The sequence below is a fragment of the Fimicolochytrium jonesii genome, assembly GCF_025526975.1.
Source record: "Fimicolochytrium jonesii strain JEL569 chromosome Unknown EV422scaffold_28, whole genome shotgun sequence".
In the NCBI taxonomy this organism is placed as follows: domain Eukaryota; kingdom Fungi; phylum Chytridiomycota; class Chytridiomycetes; order Spizellomycetales; family Powellomycetaceae; genus Fimicolochytrium; species Fimicolochytrium jonesii.
In genome coordinates this window covers 66782-82057 of record NW_026515695.1, presented here as the reverse complement: position 1 = coordinate 82057, position 15276 = coordinate 66782, and the positions used below count along the sequence as shown (strand labels likewise).

The window sequence follows — 15276 nt, the reverse complement described above, 5'->3', positions numbered from 1 at the left end:
CCGTGCTCGTTGGGTCTCCAGTCCAGCCTCCCCTTATTGCCCGATCTTACCCCCCAGAAACAACCCTCGGCTTTTGCACAAGGTCTCTGTGCATCGGCAAATCGCCCCCAAGTCTTTTTTTGCGATAGGGCGGTTTGCCTGATAGTAAAGTTAGCAGAGTTTTAACCCAACAAATCCCGGTTGAGATGGGTCTCATCCATGAGAAAGCAAAGGAAGGGGACGTGGAGGCAATAGAGCAAATCGTGCAGGATCCTGAGCAAGAGACGGAGGGCGCGGCCGAAAGAGACCAGCAGGAGAATACGGTTCTGCATGTGGCTTCCAAAGCAGGTAGGAGAATCAACTCAAGTTTGTTGAGCAGGAAACCATGGCATCAATCCTCATCGACCTCTGCGATCTAGGAAAGCCAGCGGTCGTGGATTGGTGCCTGCGGCAGTCAAATGTAGATCTGAACGCTCTGAACGTCGCCGGAGACACGCCGCTGATATTGGCTTCTGCACTTGGGGCGCTGGATATCGTCAAGAAGGTCGGTGTGCCATTTCCAAATCTGTACACATGGTCCACTGGATGCTGACCTCGCAATTGCACAGTAGCTCGTTGCGAAAGGCGCCGAAGGTGAGTGGGGGCACCAGACACGTACATGCGGGCGGTCCAAACAACGTTTGCTAACCCTCGCCTACCATTACTGAAGTGAACCAGGCCAACGATCATGGCAACACCGCACTACATTACGCCTGTTTCTGGCGGCATCAAGATGTAGCTGTTTATCTGACAAAGGAGGCAGGGGCATGGGTTGCTATCAAGAATAAATATCAGAAGACGCCGTTGGGGCGGACGAGTCTGGAGATTAGGGAGGAGTTGGAAGGCTCTGCGGAGGGTGCGCAGACCATACAGGCGCCTGGTACGTGGGATTGTTTTCGGTAGGGGTTGCTTGAGATGTGCATCATCCAACATGCTGGATGCAGCACGGACATTTGCGCAGGCTAAAGAGGAGGCGAAGACAAGGTTTCTGGCGAAAGGTAAGATTATGCTCCCTATAATCGCGTCCCTCAAAGAACGCACTTTCTCACCGCATGAACACACTCAAAGGCGGCGTGGACTGGGAAATCGCCGCAACAACCGTCCAAACGGTCCCCGAACCCCTCTATGTCTCACACCACATCATCACCCGCCGCGGCAAATGGAACAACTACAACGTCATCATCCGCACCCCCCTCAACCAAAAACGCATCACCGCCGAAGACGTGCGGCAGCTCCGCACCGAAATTGGCAACATTCGCAAATTGTTCCACCCGAACCTGCTGCCCATTCTCGCGGCGTGCATCACCCCGCCGAATGTGGGCGTGTTGACCGAGTACATGCCCCGCGGCGATCTGTGGACGTATTTGCATGAGCCGAGTATTGAGATTTCATTGGATGTTGCGATGGCGTTTGCGTCGGGGGTTTGTGCAGGTATGTGGCCGGTGAGAGTATCGCCTCCGGTACTATGATACATGTTCCTCACCAAACCCCTTCGCCTACGCAGGTCTGCTCTTCCTCCACGAACAAGACCCACCCGTCGCACACTCCAATCTCAAATCCCAAAACATCCTGGTAAGCCCCGCCCTCCCCGTCCCCATTCCCACCCCACGCAGCCCATCTCACCTCCCACTCACTAGCTCGGCCCCGACCTAACCCCCAAACTCACCGACTACGGCATCACCAACCCCTTTCTCTCGCCCCTCCGTTCAACCACGAGCCGGTACCTAGCCCGCACGGAATGGCTCGGCCCGGAACTGCTCCGCGGCCCGTCGTTCGTGAAGGATTGGAAGGCGTTGGATGTGTATGCATATGGGATCCTGTTACATGAGATTGTGACGAGGGCGCCACCCTATGAGAATATGAATGCGATGATTATTGGGATGAAGGTATGGGTTTGAGTTGGGCTGCTGGTGCATTGGGAGTTGGGTGTGGCTGACGATGGTCTTGCTTGGTGCAGGTCTTGTTGGAAAATATGAGACCCGAGATACCCGAGTACACTCCCGAGCATCTAGTACGTTCTGGATTACACACATCATAACCTTCGACCTTGTCACATCCCTCACTTACATCTCCTCATTCCTCACGCAGTCATGGCTGATGTCAATGTGCTGGGCCGCCGAAGCGCGGCACAGGCCCTCTATGTCTACCATCTCCCAGACGCTCGCTAACCCTGACTACCTCAACCAGATCAATGGGACGGAAGAGTATGAAGAGAGCGTGCTTGAGACGGAGTTTTCACCAACGTTGATTGAGCATGAAGGGGCGGGTGGGGATTAAGTGACTTTGAGGCATTTGCAATCAGATTGACCTTTTTGGGGGGTCTGCCACCGTGATTCGTTGCAAGAGAAGTATCGAAAAATCCCATATATTTCTCCCTGACCCCGCACAGCGGGGTATCGCAGCAACCCAACTATATACACTCTGGGCGTGACGCCCTACATCTGCTGTAAACGAAAGGTAGCGTGGGCCTATATCTCTGGGTGTCTACACTAGCACACTGGGAAGTAGGGCCCTCTACATAGAAGAGTGGGAAAAAAACTACGCCGATGAAAGGGGGACGTGTCCGCATGGATCTAAGATCTAATACCGCCTTTGCTGCCAGTCCTCATAGCTCTGCGTTCCATACTTGTTCTGCCCGGCATACGCCATTTGCCCACCATGCGCCATCTGCCCAGCATGCGCCATCTCGCGCTCCATCGGCGCCTCGTATCCTCGAGCCTCGGGATCCTCTACCCAGCTCTCAGAGAGGACGGTAGACGAGGACAGGCCGTGCTGGTGGGATCCCATGTTGTAAGCCTCGCTGTTGTGCCGGTTGTTGGCGATGTGGGGTGAGTTGGTGTTGTTGGCGTTGCGGGTGCCGGATTTGACAACGGATTCTTGCATGCGAGTGATGAAGGCATGGTTGTTTTTGAGGAGGTTGGAAACGGTTTCGAACATGTTTTCGAGGAAGAGAATGAGTGTCATGTGCAGGCAGGCGGACGGGTTGCCAAAGTCGGAGGCTGGAGGGAAGAAGGGAATGATTAGGATGGAAGGTTGGATCGCAAATGCTGCATCATGCCCTCAGCAGGAAGATGGTACTCACTTCGCAATGGGAACACGACAGCCAACTCGCTCAAACACACGACGAGAACGAATCCCATCATAAAGTCGTTGACAACCCTGAGGGTCCGTATCATAGCCGCAACACGGGAGCTGCCGCCATTGTTTCCCGAGACGTTCGTCGCGCCCCAGTGCTTGGGCAAGTTCCACGAGAAGCAAAACAGACCGGCGATGATGTACACGATCAAAGGGATATAGAAAAACCCGACGAAGCGAACACTGAAGCGGGTAGGCACTGTTGGGGAGTCGTTGATTTCCTTGAGGGCAAGGTAGACGAGACCGCCGCCGTAGATCGCGAGGGCACCACAGGTGATTCCGACAAAGAGTTTGCGTCGGCTCTCTTTCATGAGGATCGAGGACCGGATGATCGCTGCCATTGTCACGAATGTCAGAATGGTCAAAAGACCGAGAACACCAAGCTTATCGGTGAAAATGGATGCAGGCGGCTTGACGGTCGCTATCATGATCGCAGTCATGAAACACACATTTCCCGCGACAGCCAGCATCAAAAACGCCGCTCTCAGGCTCATTCGCTTCCACAGACGTATTATGGCGACGATGAACGAAATGGCTAGAAACGGCAGACAAGCTCCCAGGACGAGGGAAGGTCCACCAAATTTCGGCCCGACGGTGTAAGCGACGTTAACGCCAAAGTCGGTGAACTCCTTTTGGCAGAAGGCCATTGCTGCTAACGGGTCTGTTGTCTTTGTTGAGGCGAGGTAGCCCATGGCGCACGCATTTTGGAGGTTTACGGACGGGGTGGCCATCTTGTGGTGGTATGTACTAGATCAGATTTCGTTTTGCCGTGCCCCTATGAGATGAGGGAGATTTTCAGGTTGCTTGGGGCGTGGGTGGTATTGAGTCGTCGTCCAGCGAGCGAAAGAATGCCTTGGAGAGAGGAGAGGTCACTTTATTTCGAGAGCCTGCGAGAACGTAGAAAACGAGGCCGGACGAAAGTTGGGGGGTGCCGTTGAGCGATGGGGGTTATGTTTTTGTCAGTCCGCTCAAGCCTCAGAGCGTTCTCTTTGCTCTCTTTCCCAAGAATATTTTAGCAGTCGGAGTGGGAGAAACAAGTGTGGCGCGTCGCGCTGCTGACTGGTACCCGGTGGGAGGCGCCCGGTGTCACTCTGGCGATCAACAATCCGCATAAACAAACAGACAGACATGTGGGGCAGGTGCAAGAAACGCCCCCACGCGGCCATTGTTGTCTAATGTCAACATCAATCCCATGATGACTACCTCCGCCCTAAACTCCATGGAAGACTGGAACACGGCTGAAACGCGTCGGGAATGCGGGCATTCAAGGGATTCGGATCGACCGGGACTGAATGGCGTCGAACGTCACACCACATTCTGGTTGTACCCTGTAGGTGTTCGGCAGCTGCGCTGTCAAACTTTCGAGGTCTCTGACCACTCGGTGATTGGTGCTTGGCAAGCTTTTTGTTCGTGTAAACGGTGGTGAACGCGGAAACTTGCGAGCGTGAAACCAATCACCCATAACTTCACAATTCGATGCGACCAACGGTTTACCGCGACCGTCGCCTTCGCAATACGCAAGACCTTCCACGCGTCTCGCCGAGTCTCGCCACATTCTGCCGCGGCAAATGCAACTGGCAGATACGGCCACTCTGTGTTTGACGTGGTGCTCCTTGTCGGAGATAGACCATCATGCAAGCATATTATATGATCTACCATCAGGCCCAATGGCATCCAAGGTTGTCCATGGGTGGCAGTCCGTGAATCTCCCTTCCATATACATATATCCACCAGCCATGCTCCGTTGTCCATGTGGCTAGTCCATCTCCATCTTCATAGGTTATGCAGAGATCCTGTGATGCGCGGGAAAAAACATTCACGAGAGCTGCAGTGTATTCGCAAAGTACTAGAAAAGTAGTAGAGGGATAGAATGCGAGGCACCATGTCAAATTATAAGGTAACAAGAAAATGGACGAGATGCCTCCTATTTTGAAGAGGTGCCCGAAGGTGTGAAATAGCGTAGTATGAGAAGGTTGGAAAAAGAAGAACTTGGTTGATCGGGGTTACGGTGGCCGGAATGGACTGCCTGCGTGTGCTTTGCGTTTGATTGTGCCGGTTGCTTGTGTGCTATTGCGACTATCACTTGCTTGCATCCAAAAGGTAGTTCGTCGCTTGAGCAACATCAAACGCGTTCCTGTACAGGGAGAGAACGAAAAAACCTGTCAACAACGCGGTCAACAAAATCCTACGATCGAGTTGACTCCACTTACAACTCCAACGCATTGATAGCCTGCTCCTTTGTAAACCCAAGCGCCGTGATCTGCTTGACCTCATCCGCGTCGTCTGTCGTAGCAGCACGTTGCGGTAATGGCGGGGCGGGCTTCTTCCCTGGGGACGCAGCTTTCGATTTCGCCGTGTCAATGTTGGTGGGAGACGTCGATGGAGCTGTTGACGATGATGCTCCTACGGGCGGAAAGGCAGCTTGGAAGCTTCCAAACACATCGTCAAACCCATTGGCGGTGGCGGTTCCGTTCTGCTCAGGCTTAGCCGTGTTGGGTCCACCTCCAAACACCGCGTCCATGTCCGCGACCGACATTTGCGCAGCGGCAGTGGAGGTCCGTGGCGGCGACGCTTTGAATCCGAACGGGTCCGACGCCGCAAACGGGTCGTTGCTGGCGGGCGGGAAGGCCGTGTCGAACGCAGCCTCGAATTTGGGAGATTGAGTCAGCTTCCCAGTCTTGCCCATACTCTTCATAGACGCGTTGTCGAAAGTGGCAGTGAACTCGAACGCGTCGTCGTCAAAGTCCTTTGCGGCGAACCCTTGCGTGTCAAAATCCGGGGTCGCGGCGCGCTTCACTCTCTCCGCTTCCGTAGCGTTTGACTCGATGAATGCGTTTTCCATCTCGGCGTCAATGTCGATGGCTGACATGGCGCTGAAGGCATCGTCGCTTTTCACTGTGGCAGGTTTGGGCAGAGCAGGAGTGGAACCCGAGTTATTGTCGCTCTGCAAGCTCCCAAAGTTCGACTCGAAATCGGCGTCGAATGCCGAGGGACCTAGAGGCTGAGATGGTGCCGGCGACGGTCCGGCCGGGGCATTTTGCAGAGCGACGGCAGGGAAGATGTCGTCGCTGCTCAGATCAAACGCGGGAGTTCCAAACCCAGCCATCTGATCAGCAGAGCCGATGCCAAAGCCAACATCTGCAGGGGATTGAGCAGGCCGCGCTGCACTCGCACTCGCATCCTGCGCGGGGGAAGCAGAAGCGGATGTTGTGGGAACAAGCGCTGGCGGTGCTCCTCCAAACGCTCCAGCAAAGTCGACTTCAGCAGTCCCAAACAAATCGGCCGTACTCTTCGCAGGTGCAGAGAGAGGAGTGGGCGCAAGTACCTGCGCCGAGTCCTTCTCCTCAGACTCGAACAACGGCACACTCCTAACACTGGCGGGCTTCATGGAGTGATCTCCGCTATTGACGTCCTTTCGAGGCTCAAAGCCTAACGAGAACCCTTTGAGACTGGCAGGTTTCTTCGTCGGGGAGGAACCCGGACTTGGTGGGACCTGTGGACCAGGAGATTGCCCGCGCGGTGTGGGTGGAGCTGGAGGTGGTGGCCGTGTTGGGGACCCGGTGTTGATACGAGACGGGGAAGCCTTGTCGGGACTGGGCGTGCTGGGTCGCGGGATGGTAGTTCCCGCGGCGGGGGAAGGCGCAATTGGTGCAGGGGTTGTGGGGCGAGGAATAGGTGCTGGCGCGGCAGTTTTGGGCTTGTTGGACTCAAACAAAGCATCAAACTCTTGCTTGGCCTTGGTGGATGCAACAGAGCTCATGGAGTTTGTCCGCGCGACGCCAGCTCCCAGCGCTGAGGTGGAATCAACTCGAGCTAAGGTTGGCGTTCCACCTGCAGCTCCATCCCCACCTATCAAGCCGAGACCGGCGAGATCCGCATTACTTCCCGCACGGGAATCGCGGTGCGGCTTCTTCGATGCCGGTGGAGGTGGCGGAGGTTTCTTTGCGGAGGGCGTCTGAGGGGTTGCCGAGGATGGCGCAGTAGACGCAACACCGGTTGGCATGGTAAGGTTTGGGAAAGCGGGAGGCTTCTCCGACGCGATTGACTTGGTGGTCCCAAGGAGATCTTGAGACGAGTTGAGTTCGGCGAACGCAGAATAAAGGTCCACGCTTTCGGCCGGTTTCGGCGCGGGAGCAGCGGCTGCCTTCGCTTGCTCTTGTGCCCTCTCAGCTGCCAGCGCTTTCAGCTTTTGTTTCTCTTTTTCTGCGATTCCAGCCTGGACCGCAATCTGCTGGGCGATATGCGCAACCCGTTCCTTCTCCTGCGCTAGTTTCGCCTGCTCCGCCTGGACGTCCCCATGGATCTGCTGGTATTCCGCCTGCGCGCTCATCAACACTTTCTCATTGACTTCACGGTGCTGCTGATGTTGCCTCAACTCTGCCCGCAACCTGTCCAAATCAGCCCTCAAAGGCACCGTTGCTTCGTTGGCTTGCTGCACACGTCGAGCGATATCGTCATTCTGCTGCCTAGTGCGCTCCACCTCCTGTTGCAGACTGTGCTTTTCATTTTGCAACATCGCCACCGTGTCCTCAGCCTGCTTAACTTCAGCTATGCTGATGTTGAGGTTCTGCTGTTCCCTGATGAGGGTGTTCTCGGTCTCAACGGCGATCTGGCTCTCTGTCTCGTACACGGCGCGCAGTTGTGAGAGCTTCAAAGCGAGCTCGTTCCTTTTATCTGTGACTTCTTTGAATTCGGCGTCCAATGCCGTACGTCGCTGCCGTAGCTCCTCCACCGACGGCTGCATACTGGACAACTGCTGCTCCACCCCATGGAGATCATTTTTGCGATTCGAGAGTTCGTTTTCCCGATCTTGCAGTTCCGCAACTTCATGGGGCGACGGCATTTTCGAGAATGATCGCGCTGTCGAAACGAAAAGATCAGGACCCCGGCTCGATTTCGTCAACGAAATTCATCATACCTACCTCTTGCATCAAATAGAGATAGTGGTGCAGAAACGTTCGACGCCGTTTGAAAGTCCCCCAGAGGATCGTTGTCGCCCATCACAGACTTGGCGCCCGGAGTTTGCGGGAGCCCTGGTGTCCCGAACGACCCTCGTCCACGCAGAGATGGGGGAACTAGGTCGGCCGGTAGGGTATTCGGCAATGTAGTTCCAGTCATGCGACCTCTAATCAAATGCATGGCGACCGCAAATTCGTCCTTCGAAAGCTGGCCCGTCTTCCCAATATCTGCCAGATCCCAAATCTTCGCCAGTTCCAGTTGAGGCAATTTGGCTTTCGTGAAAAACTCATAACTCTCCTGACCTGAAAGCTAAAGTGTCAGATGGGTTGTGCGAATGGTTATCGGGTCACTCCCCGTCTTACCAGTCACGAAGCCACGCTTGGTCGTATCCAGGGTGTCAAAGTACTGATCGAACTGTGCCTTCTCATCTTCTTTGATCCCCCATTCGGCATTGGGAGTGGGAATGGTGGAGGTCGGCATCATCGTTCGACGCCGTTCTAACCGGGGAGAAGTCATAGCAGGCGATACGGTAGACATGCGGTTCAATGTACGATTCGCGGATGGTGGTGGTGGCAGATTTCCGAACGGTGACTCTTTGTTGCCGTCGGGCGCGACGTTCTGAGCCGCTGTCCACAACTGTTGCGGGATCATAGTTGGGACAGTCGCAATTGCGCCTTGGCGAATCTTGGATATCAAGTACATGGCGACGACAAACTGTGGAAGATCAAGCTTCCCAGATCCATTCGCGTCTACCAAGATCCAGATCTTGCTGAGAACATCAAGAGGGAGAGTGGACTTCAGGAATAAGTCTCTCGCAGCATCACCGAGGACGTATCCATCGGGAGACGGGTGGCAACTTTCGAAAGCAGCAATGAACCTCTCTCGTTCGTCGGGAGTTATCGCCCCGCCCCCTACGCCAGAGCCAGTGGAATGTGTCGAGATCCCTCCGCCAGTCACATGAGAAACGAGGCGAGAAGCAGCGCCAATGGGAGCGTTCCCGGTGTTGTGAGACCCCACACTCCCACCCGTCCTTTGCATTGTCAATGGATTCATTGGGGATGGGAAGGCCGAACCGCTTCCGACTTGCGGGGACGAGACGTTCGGAGTCCCAGCAGGTGCATTCCCCCGGCTGGGAACGGTGACTCCGTCAAAGACGGGAAGGCTCGTCCCGGTGTTCAGCGATGCAACATTTGGCGATTTCCCACCCTGCGCAAGGGCGATCATTTTCACGGCTTTGTAAAAATCAGTTTTCGTGAGGAATCCTTTCCCATCGGAATTGGCTTGCTGCCAAATCTGGAGATGTCGGAAATCGACAGAGGACAAGCAGATCGAACTGTCAGTAATCGAGCAATGTTTTCCTAGCCTTGCGATCCTGTCACTAGCGTACTCCCAACAGATGCTCCAAATGAAGTAGCTTACCTCTCCCAGGAGATGCTGAGGCAACCTTGACTTTGACAAGAATGTCACTGCCTCCTGAGGTTGAACTGATCCCTTGCCCACCGGATCCGCCAACTTGTAGTAATGTGCGTACGCGTGGAGCTCTTCGGCGGTCATCGGAAACCCAGCGGGTGATTCGCTGCCTGTTGAATGAGAGTTGTTGAAAGGATGAGAAGGATGTCCTTTCCAACCGTGGCCTGCCCCTGAGACGGGTGCCATCGTCCGACATTACTCACCAGCAGCTGACATTTTGGCCGGTGATGTTGAAACTGAGGGCGCAGAACCTGGCTGGGGTGTTGAGACAGCGAAAGGGTCTTCTCCTCCAAACGACCAAGAGTTCTTTGGGTCGGCCATTTTCGTCTCCCAGCGTCGTTGTCGAAGATGACGGGTTGTGCGCGTATTCAATTCTCAGCCGCAATCAGGATGTGCGGGGAGCTTTGCAGATGCCAACTGTCTCCCACGACGAGCGCCTAGTATCCTATCCGAAGTGCTGTATGTAGTATTATTATAGGGATTGCACTGCCAGTGGGAAAATGGGGTCAAGCGGACAGACGGCAAGCTTGCGTCTGAAAGGGTTGGAACTTGGAAGGCGTTGAAAGTCCCCAAATTACGCTTCACATAAAAGGGGGGAACGCCGCCCAGACGCCGCCCGTTGGAGCGCCCGCCAAGACAACTTGCTTCGCCAAGAACAGAGAACAGCAACAACGAGAAGGGAAAAGCTTGCGACTCCGCTGTACAGGACCAACCTCTACATGGCTATATACTGTACAAGGACTGCACGGGAAAAGATGGTGCGCGCCAATCAGGTCCTATAGCCGTGGTCCGTTACCCGCTCGAGCCTTTCGAGCCACAACAATGACTCCGCCAAGAAAACGGCGACGAAGCAAGCGACATTGGCTGCCTTGTATCTGTTCAGTTCGGATTTGATGCCTTGGATTTCGTCACAACGGTTGCACATTCTCAGCCGCGCTAGCAGCCAAATCCGCCAGCACCTCCGAACGTTTCCGAATTCCGGCTCTCCCTACCACAGGTCTCGCTTTCTTGACCTTCGCCTGCTCTTTCACCCTCTCTAGATCCGCCATACCCTTCATCTGCAAGATCAGATCCCGATATTGCGTCGCGTAGGGCGGCAAATGTGGGACTGGTTTGGGTTCATCAGCAGCAGCCAGGGCGGGATCGAGGAGGCTTTCCTCGGTTTGCAGATCGGATGAGGAGTTGGCTTTTGAGTTTTGCACGCGATGGCGGCGGGCTTGGGCGGCTTGAAAGTTTGAGGCGAAGACACGTTCGTTCTCTGGGATGGGTTTTCCGTTCAATGTTTCTACGGAAAGAATGAATTCATCATTTGGCGGTGCATGTGAGCATCAACGTGCAGACATGGAAAGCTACTCGAAGACGAGAAGCCGAAGTGAGTGCTCGTTACCTAGTGCGAGGCCAGCTACGATGATGCGCTGGCGGAGCTTTGCTGGCTGCTTGACGACAACGGGGTTGGACGAAAGGCTCAGCGTGTGCAGATGAGGGAGTGAGGCGACCATCCACTCCACTGACTTTGAATGACACACCAGGATGGTTGGTCAACTAGTTGTGGATTACTCGTCACAGCGTAGAGGAAGGTCGCTCAGATTCCTCACCTCCGCATCGTCAATACGATTATCCGACAAGTCCAGCTCCTCCAGTCCACGTAGCGTTACGATTGGCCCAATATCGTTGATCTTGTTACCTTCCAGACTCAAACGTTTCAAACTAGCCTGCAACGCCCAACAAAGAGCGATCAATACTGACCTTGGTAGTGTGTACCCCACCCCAAGAACACTCACCGCCAGTGGTACCGAAAACTCATCCTGACTGAACTCCAAGCTCTGCCCCGGCGATAATCGCTGCCGGTCGAGTTTGAGATGCTCTAAGGATGGTAGATTGTGCAGGCCGCGAATATATTGGATGCTGTTGCCGTGCAGATGCCTGGAATGTGGACCGGAGGTGCATTAGAGACCTAGACTGGAGAGGTTAAGATATCGGGGTACACACTCACAGGATACGCAACGCATGCAACCCGCCGTCCAACCCCTCAATCTCTTCTATCTGGTTGTTCTGCAGGTACAGTTGCGAGAGGTTCAGGCACCCGCTCAGGCCTGTGATGTGCGTGATCTTGTTATCGTACAGATATAGCACTGTGTTTCGATTTGACCAGAGGGGCGTCAGTCATCTCGCAATTATACTCGGATAGCCGACTGAGTTGACCCATACCAGATAAGTTTCGGCACAATCCCAGATTCTCCTACATGCCAAAACAACATCAGGCTCCTTTCCTATACCAACCCCCAACCTGCGAGACATTCCCAACAAAGCGTACCATAACCCCAATGCCCTTATTCACGAGCGAGACATGACTGACTCGTTTCAGGAAGGCGTCGCGGCTTTCATGCGTGGGTCGCTTGAGGGTTGAAGCTGATTCGAGTACGTCGGCTGTTATTTTCATGGTTTTTTTGTTGTATTTTTGAGGGGTTAGTCTGGTTTGGAATGACAGGTTCGCCTTTGGAATGACATTTTTTCGGGAGAGTGCTGTCATCACCAAACCGACGACGCGTACTCGACGCGTTTACGCGCCAGGCAGCGGAAGCCCAGCTGTTCTGAACCAACCCAAGAGAAGGGCAACTTTCCGCGCGCGGTAAAGACGTATGATAGAGATGCATTTCGAGGAACTGTAGGAAGAGGAAGAACTTATATACAGAGATATAGAAGTATGAAAGTGCAAGAAGGGATCCCCGGAAGCCCAAACATAACAAGAGCGCAAGACAAGACTTGTTCCTTGAATGGGAAGAAGCGTAAGGTAGTTGGCCAAAACCAAAGTTCCGCGCATTGCGATACACGCTAAACTTGGGTTCTGGCCACCTCCTCACGCAGCAATCCCGAGACATCATCTTTGGCGTTTGGTGCACCCGGTCAAGACCCATGATAACCGAGACCCTGTAGGTGGAGTATCACAATCATATCAAAGTTTGTTTGGGTGCATCAAAAACTCTATCCATGGATAAACCTATCACCCGGCTGAGATTTAATGTTCTCCAGCCACTCAACGGCATATTCGGTCAGGCTGCATACCGTCCCTGCTTGTCGTGCGATATGAAGGTGCTGCTCCTCAGTTACTGTAATCCCGACGACAGGGCCAACTTCGCCCTTTGCGTCGTCGGCCCGCTTGTGCTCCGTCGCCATTCCTCTGACCACATCTTCCTCTGACATGGTGAGTTCCGTAGCCTCCGAGTCTGCTCCCCTCCCCCTCCGAAGTAACGACACGCCGTCTAGCGTCTAGGTGAGCTCTCCATTGGTACCGTTCAAGCGTACCTCGCGAGGTTGCATGCAAATCCGATTACTTGCAAAGGGTGGCCATATGGTCAATTCCGCTTCGACCGCTTCTTTCACGCGCGAGCCAGATTGTGCCATAGGCTTCACGAGAAAGACCAAGGCCTTTTCTTTGAAGAAAAGGATCCACGGAACCTCAAGGCGCTGATGCGTCCTGGCCAGCAGACTCACGGCGGTATCCTGAGCACTCCGCGTTGATTTGCGGATCTTCTGATCGAGCTGGCCCGCTGTCGCTCCCCCAAGGCTCTCCCCCGAAAAGATTTAATGGTAGCGCCGTCATCCACCATTCCAATTGCCATGCAATACGAACTCAAGATCACCGGGATCACACCTACTCCGCCTGTAGCGTGGTCCCCAGAATAGGCTCCACTTTGCTCTTTCGGTGATCGGCCAACGTGGGAATTTCACTGTGACTGTCATGCTTCCCGAGGTATTCGTAGGCCCGCTGGCATCCAAATACAACGGCGTTCCGGCCGTGCCGCACTCAACAACGTAGTCCCGTCGTGCCAATCCCACGGCTTCGTACCCTTCTCGGTAGCAGACGACTCCATCTTAACGGACCGCTTTCTCGTCCTCCTCAAACATTTCACAACCGAACAGGCCATTCCAAGCGCCTCCAGTATGAGAGTTTTTTTGTTGCGCCCCGAGACTTCGATTGACGCCCTCTCGACGTATATTGAACTATGGACCGGGGTAACGAGTGCCCCGAAGTTGAACACAACGTCGTAGCTACGTATACTTGCCGAGAGGGACGTCGTCCGAAACCTCCCCACTTGCTTCTAACAACGGTTGTTACCAGTTTTGTACAGTACAGTAAGTGACAGCGCGTCTCGCCTCAATTTCAATCACTCCCTCTTGGCGTTGTGGAATCTGCCCTCGCCGCTCTTGCCCTGCTCTTGCCCCGCTCACGCTTAGCGCTGGCCTTTTCCCCATCTTGAACAAACTGTACAACAACTGCCTGTGTTGTGCCATAAGCAAACCCAACTCCTTATTCCCGCAGTCTGTGATCGACCTCTGCCGTGTTTGTTCCTTTTCTACTCTCACAACTGCTACGTACGGCGCTCCGCGAACTCCCATACGAAATATGTCCCGACGAGACTACCCACCCTCTTACTCGTCCCGCGACGAAGGCCAGAGCTACGGCAACAACGGTTACGGCAACGGCAGCCAAGGCGGTCGCTACGCTCCACAGGACAAAACCAACTACGGAGAGAAGCCGGGCAACTACCGGTCCAACGGCGGCGGCGGCGGCGGCGGGTATGAGGCACCGAACAAATGGGCAGCAGCAGCATCCCGCCAAGAGTCCCACCAGGGCACCGGTTACAAAAACTACGACGACAGCCCCTACCGCTCCTGGGAGACCGTCAACGACGAACCCGAAGACTACGACAACGAAGGCTGGCTGACCCGCAAAACCCAAAAAGTGCAGAACGACTCGCTCATGAGCACCCGCCGCACCGTCGCGCGGATAGCAGAGGCCGACACGCTCGCGCAGAGCAACATGGCGCGGTTGGAGTCGCAGGAGGAGCAGCTGATGAAAGTGAATACGAGGATGGAGAGTGCGGGGCAGTACGCAAAGGTTGCTGACGCAAAGACGGATCATTTGAAGTCGTTGAATCGGATGTTCTTCATGCCTACGTTTGGGAGCAAGAAGGCGAAGAAGAGGGAGGAGAAGTACGCTGCTGCTGCCAGCGCATATGCCTCGTCTCCCGCTGCCGAGGAGGAGAATGCCGCCCCCGAGCCATCGAGGGGCTACGGCCGTTACGCCGATGAAAGCTACGGTCGCTCTAACAACGGGCAACGCTCCTACTCCACCCCGGCCAACATCGAGCGCGACGCAACAGAAGAGGAGATCGACTCCAACATCGATCAGATCTCGGCTGGGCTGGGGCGGTTGAAGATGATGAGTCAGGCTATGAATGAGTCGTTGGGCAAACAGACGGGGTTGATCAACAAGATTTCCGATAGGACGGATTATACGAGGGATCATTTGCGGAATACTACCAGGAAGATTGAGAATATCAAGTAGGGTAGACAACACAATGTATATAGCGGCCCAGGGATTGGCGTAGGTAGAAGCTGCGGGCAGGTCTCTTTTTTTTATTCCTCCCTTTCAATCAAGGATTTTGTACATATAGGCCTGTTTTCCGGCTCATGCTGAGCTCATGCACCCGTGAGGGATGGTGGTTTAGATTAATTTGGCCTTCGCATTCCGAGCTAATGGCGCCAGGTCATCAGCGCAGAAGAGAAACGGGCTCTGCTACTGTTCAACCAAGAGGCGAATATGAGGAAAGAGACGGAGATCATTGCAAATTTCAAGGATATGGTGTCGGCCAAGATGAAGCCCGCGGAGGATGCTCTTGAGACTGCGTT

The 15276-nt window shown here is 54.5% G+C and overlaps 5 protein-coding genes across 5 annotated transcripts; 2 read left to right on the top strand and 3 right to left on the bottom strand.

The window, feature by feature from the left end:
- Positions 1 to 73: 73 nt before the first annotated feature.
- On the top strand, positions 74 to 2430 carry EV422DRAFT_221758 (kinase-like domain-containing protein). Its single transcript, XM_053065477.1, has 10 exons — positions 74 to 327; positions 399 to 523; positions 591 to 612; positions 689 to 898; positions 963 to 1016; positions 1087 to 1449; positions 1523 to 1590; positions 1656 to 1904; positions 1976 to 2029; positions 2107 to 2430. The coding sequence occupies exons 1-10, from the start codon at positions 186 to 188 to the stop codon at positions 2293 to 2295; spliced, it is 1476 nt and encodes a 491-aa protein (XP_052922335.1). The 5' UTR covers positions 74 to 185; the 3' UTR covers positions 2296 to 2430.
- A 16-nt stretch (positions 2431 to 2446) lies between these two features.
- EV422DRAFT_221809 (uncharacterized protein) lies at positions 2447 to 4176 on the bottom strand. The gene is made up of 2 exons (XM_053065478.1): positions 3101 to 4176; positions 2447 to 3017 (listed from the first exon to the last, which is right to left on the bottom strand). The coding sequence occupies exons 1-2, from the start codon at positions 3882 to 3884 to the stop codon at positions 2599 to 2601; spliced, it is 1203 nt and encodes a 400-aa protein (XP_052922334.1). The 5' UTR covers positions 3885 to 4176; the 3' UTR covers positions 2447 to 2598.
- A 956-nt stretch (positions 4177 to 5132) lies between these two features.
- On the bottom strand, positions 5133 to 10143 carry EV422DRAFT_221700 (uncharacterized protein). Its single transcript, XM_053065476.1, has 5 exons — positions 9786 to 10143; positions 9532 to 9692; positions 8475 to 9405; positions 8076 to 8414; positions 5133 to 8013 (listed from the first exon to the last, which is right to left on the bottom strand). Exons 1-5 carry the CDS (start codon positions 9901 to 9903, stop codon positions 5360 to 5362), a joined length of 4203 nt encoding a protein of 1400 aa, XP_052922333.1. The 5' UTR covers positions 9904 to 10143; the 3' UTR covers positions 5133 to 5359.
- EV422DRAFT_541540 (uncharacterized protein) lies at positions 10101 to 12089 on the bottom strand. Its single transcript, XM_053071209.1, has 7 exons — positions 11897 to 12089; positions 11791 to 11821; positions 11576 to 11714; positions 11364 to 11505; positions 11178 to 11294; positions 10970 to 11093; positions 10101 to 10867 (listed from the first exon to the last, which is right to left on the bottom strand). The coding sequence occupies exons 1-7, from the start codon at positions 12020 to 12022 to the stop codon at positions 10491 to 10493; spliced, it is 1056 nt and encodes a 351-aa protein (XP_052922332.1). The 5' UTR covers positions 12023 to 12089; the 3' UTR covers positions 10101 to 10490.
- A 1679-nt stretch (positions 12090 to 13768) lies between these two features.
- Positions 13769 to 15238, top strand: EV422DRAFT_541537 (uncharacterized protein). Its single transcript, XM_053071208.1, has one exon. The coding sequence runs from the start codon at positions 13988 to 13990 to the stop codon at positions 14930 to 14932; it is 945 nt and encodes a 314-aa protein (XP_052922331.1). The 5' UTR covers positions 13769 to 13987; the 3' UTR covers positions 14933 to 15238.
- Positions 15239 to 15276: the final 38 nt, after the last annotated feature.

Coding starts and splice junctions, on each gene's coding strand:
- EV422DRAFT_221809 (XM_053065478.1), bottom strand. CDS start 3,884: ATGGCCACCCCGTCCGTAAACCTCCAAAATGCGTGCGCCATGGGCTAC. Junction 3,018..3,100: donor TGTCGTGTTCCCATTGCGAA/GTGAGTACCATC, acceptor TCTTCCCTCCAG/CCTCCGACTTTGGCAACCCG.
- EV422DRAFT_221700 (XM_053065476.1), bottom strand. CDS start 9,903: ATGGCCGACCCAAAGAACTCTTGGTCGTTTGGAGGAGAAGACCCTTTC. Junction 8,415..8,474: donor CAAGCGTGGCTTCGTGACTG/GTAAGACGGGGA, acceptor TTTAGCTTTCAG/GTCAGGAGAGTTATGAGTTT. Junction 8,014..8,075: donor ATCTCTATTTGATGCAAGAG/GTAGGTATGATG, acceptor TCGTTTCGACAG/CGCGATCATTCTCGAAAATG.
- EV422DRAFT_221758 (XM_053065477.1), top strand. CDS start 186: ATGGGTCTCATCCATGAGAAAGCAAAGGAAGGGGACGTGGAGGCAATA. Junction 328..398: donor GCATGTGGCTTCCAAAGCAG/GTAGGAGAATCA, acceptor TCTGCGATCTAG/GAAAGCCAGCGGTCGTGGAT. Junction 1,450..1,522: donor TGCGTCGGGGGTTTGTGCAG/GTATGTGGCCGG, acceptor TCGCCTACGCAG/GTCTGCTCTTCCTCCACGAA.
- EV422DRAFT_541540 (XM_053071209.1), bottom strand. CDS start 12,022: ATGAAAATAACAGCCGACGTACTCGAATCAGCTTCAACCCTCAAGCGA. Junction 11,506..11,575: donor TTGCATGCGTTGCGTATCCT/GTGAGTGTGTAC, acceptor TCCACATTCCAG/GCATCTGCACGGCAACAGCA. Junction 10,868..10,969: donor CGTAGCTGGCCTCGCACTAG/GTAACGAGCACT, acceptor TTCTTTCCGTAG/AAACATTGAACGGAAAACCC.
- EV422DRAFT_541537 (XM_053071208.1), top strand. CDS start 13,988: ATGTCCCGACGAGACTACCCACCCTCTTACTCGTCCCGCGACGAAGGC.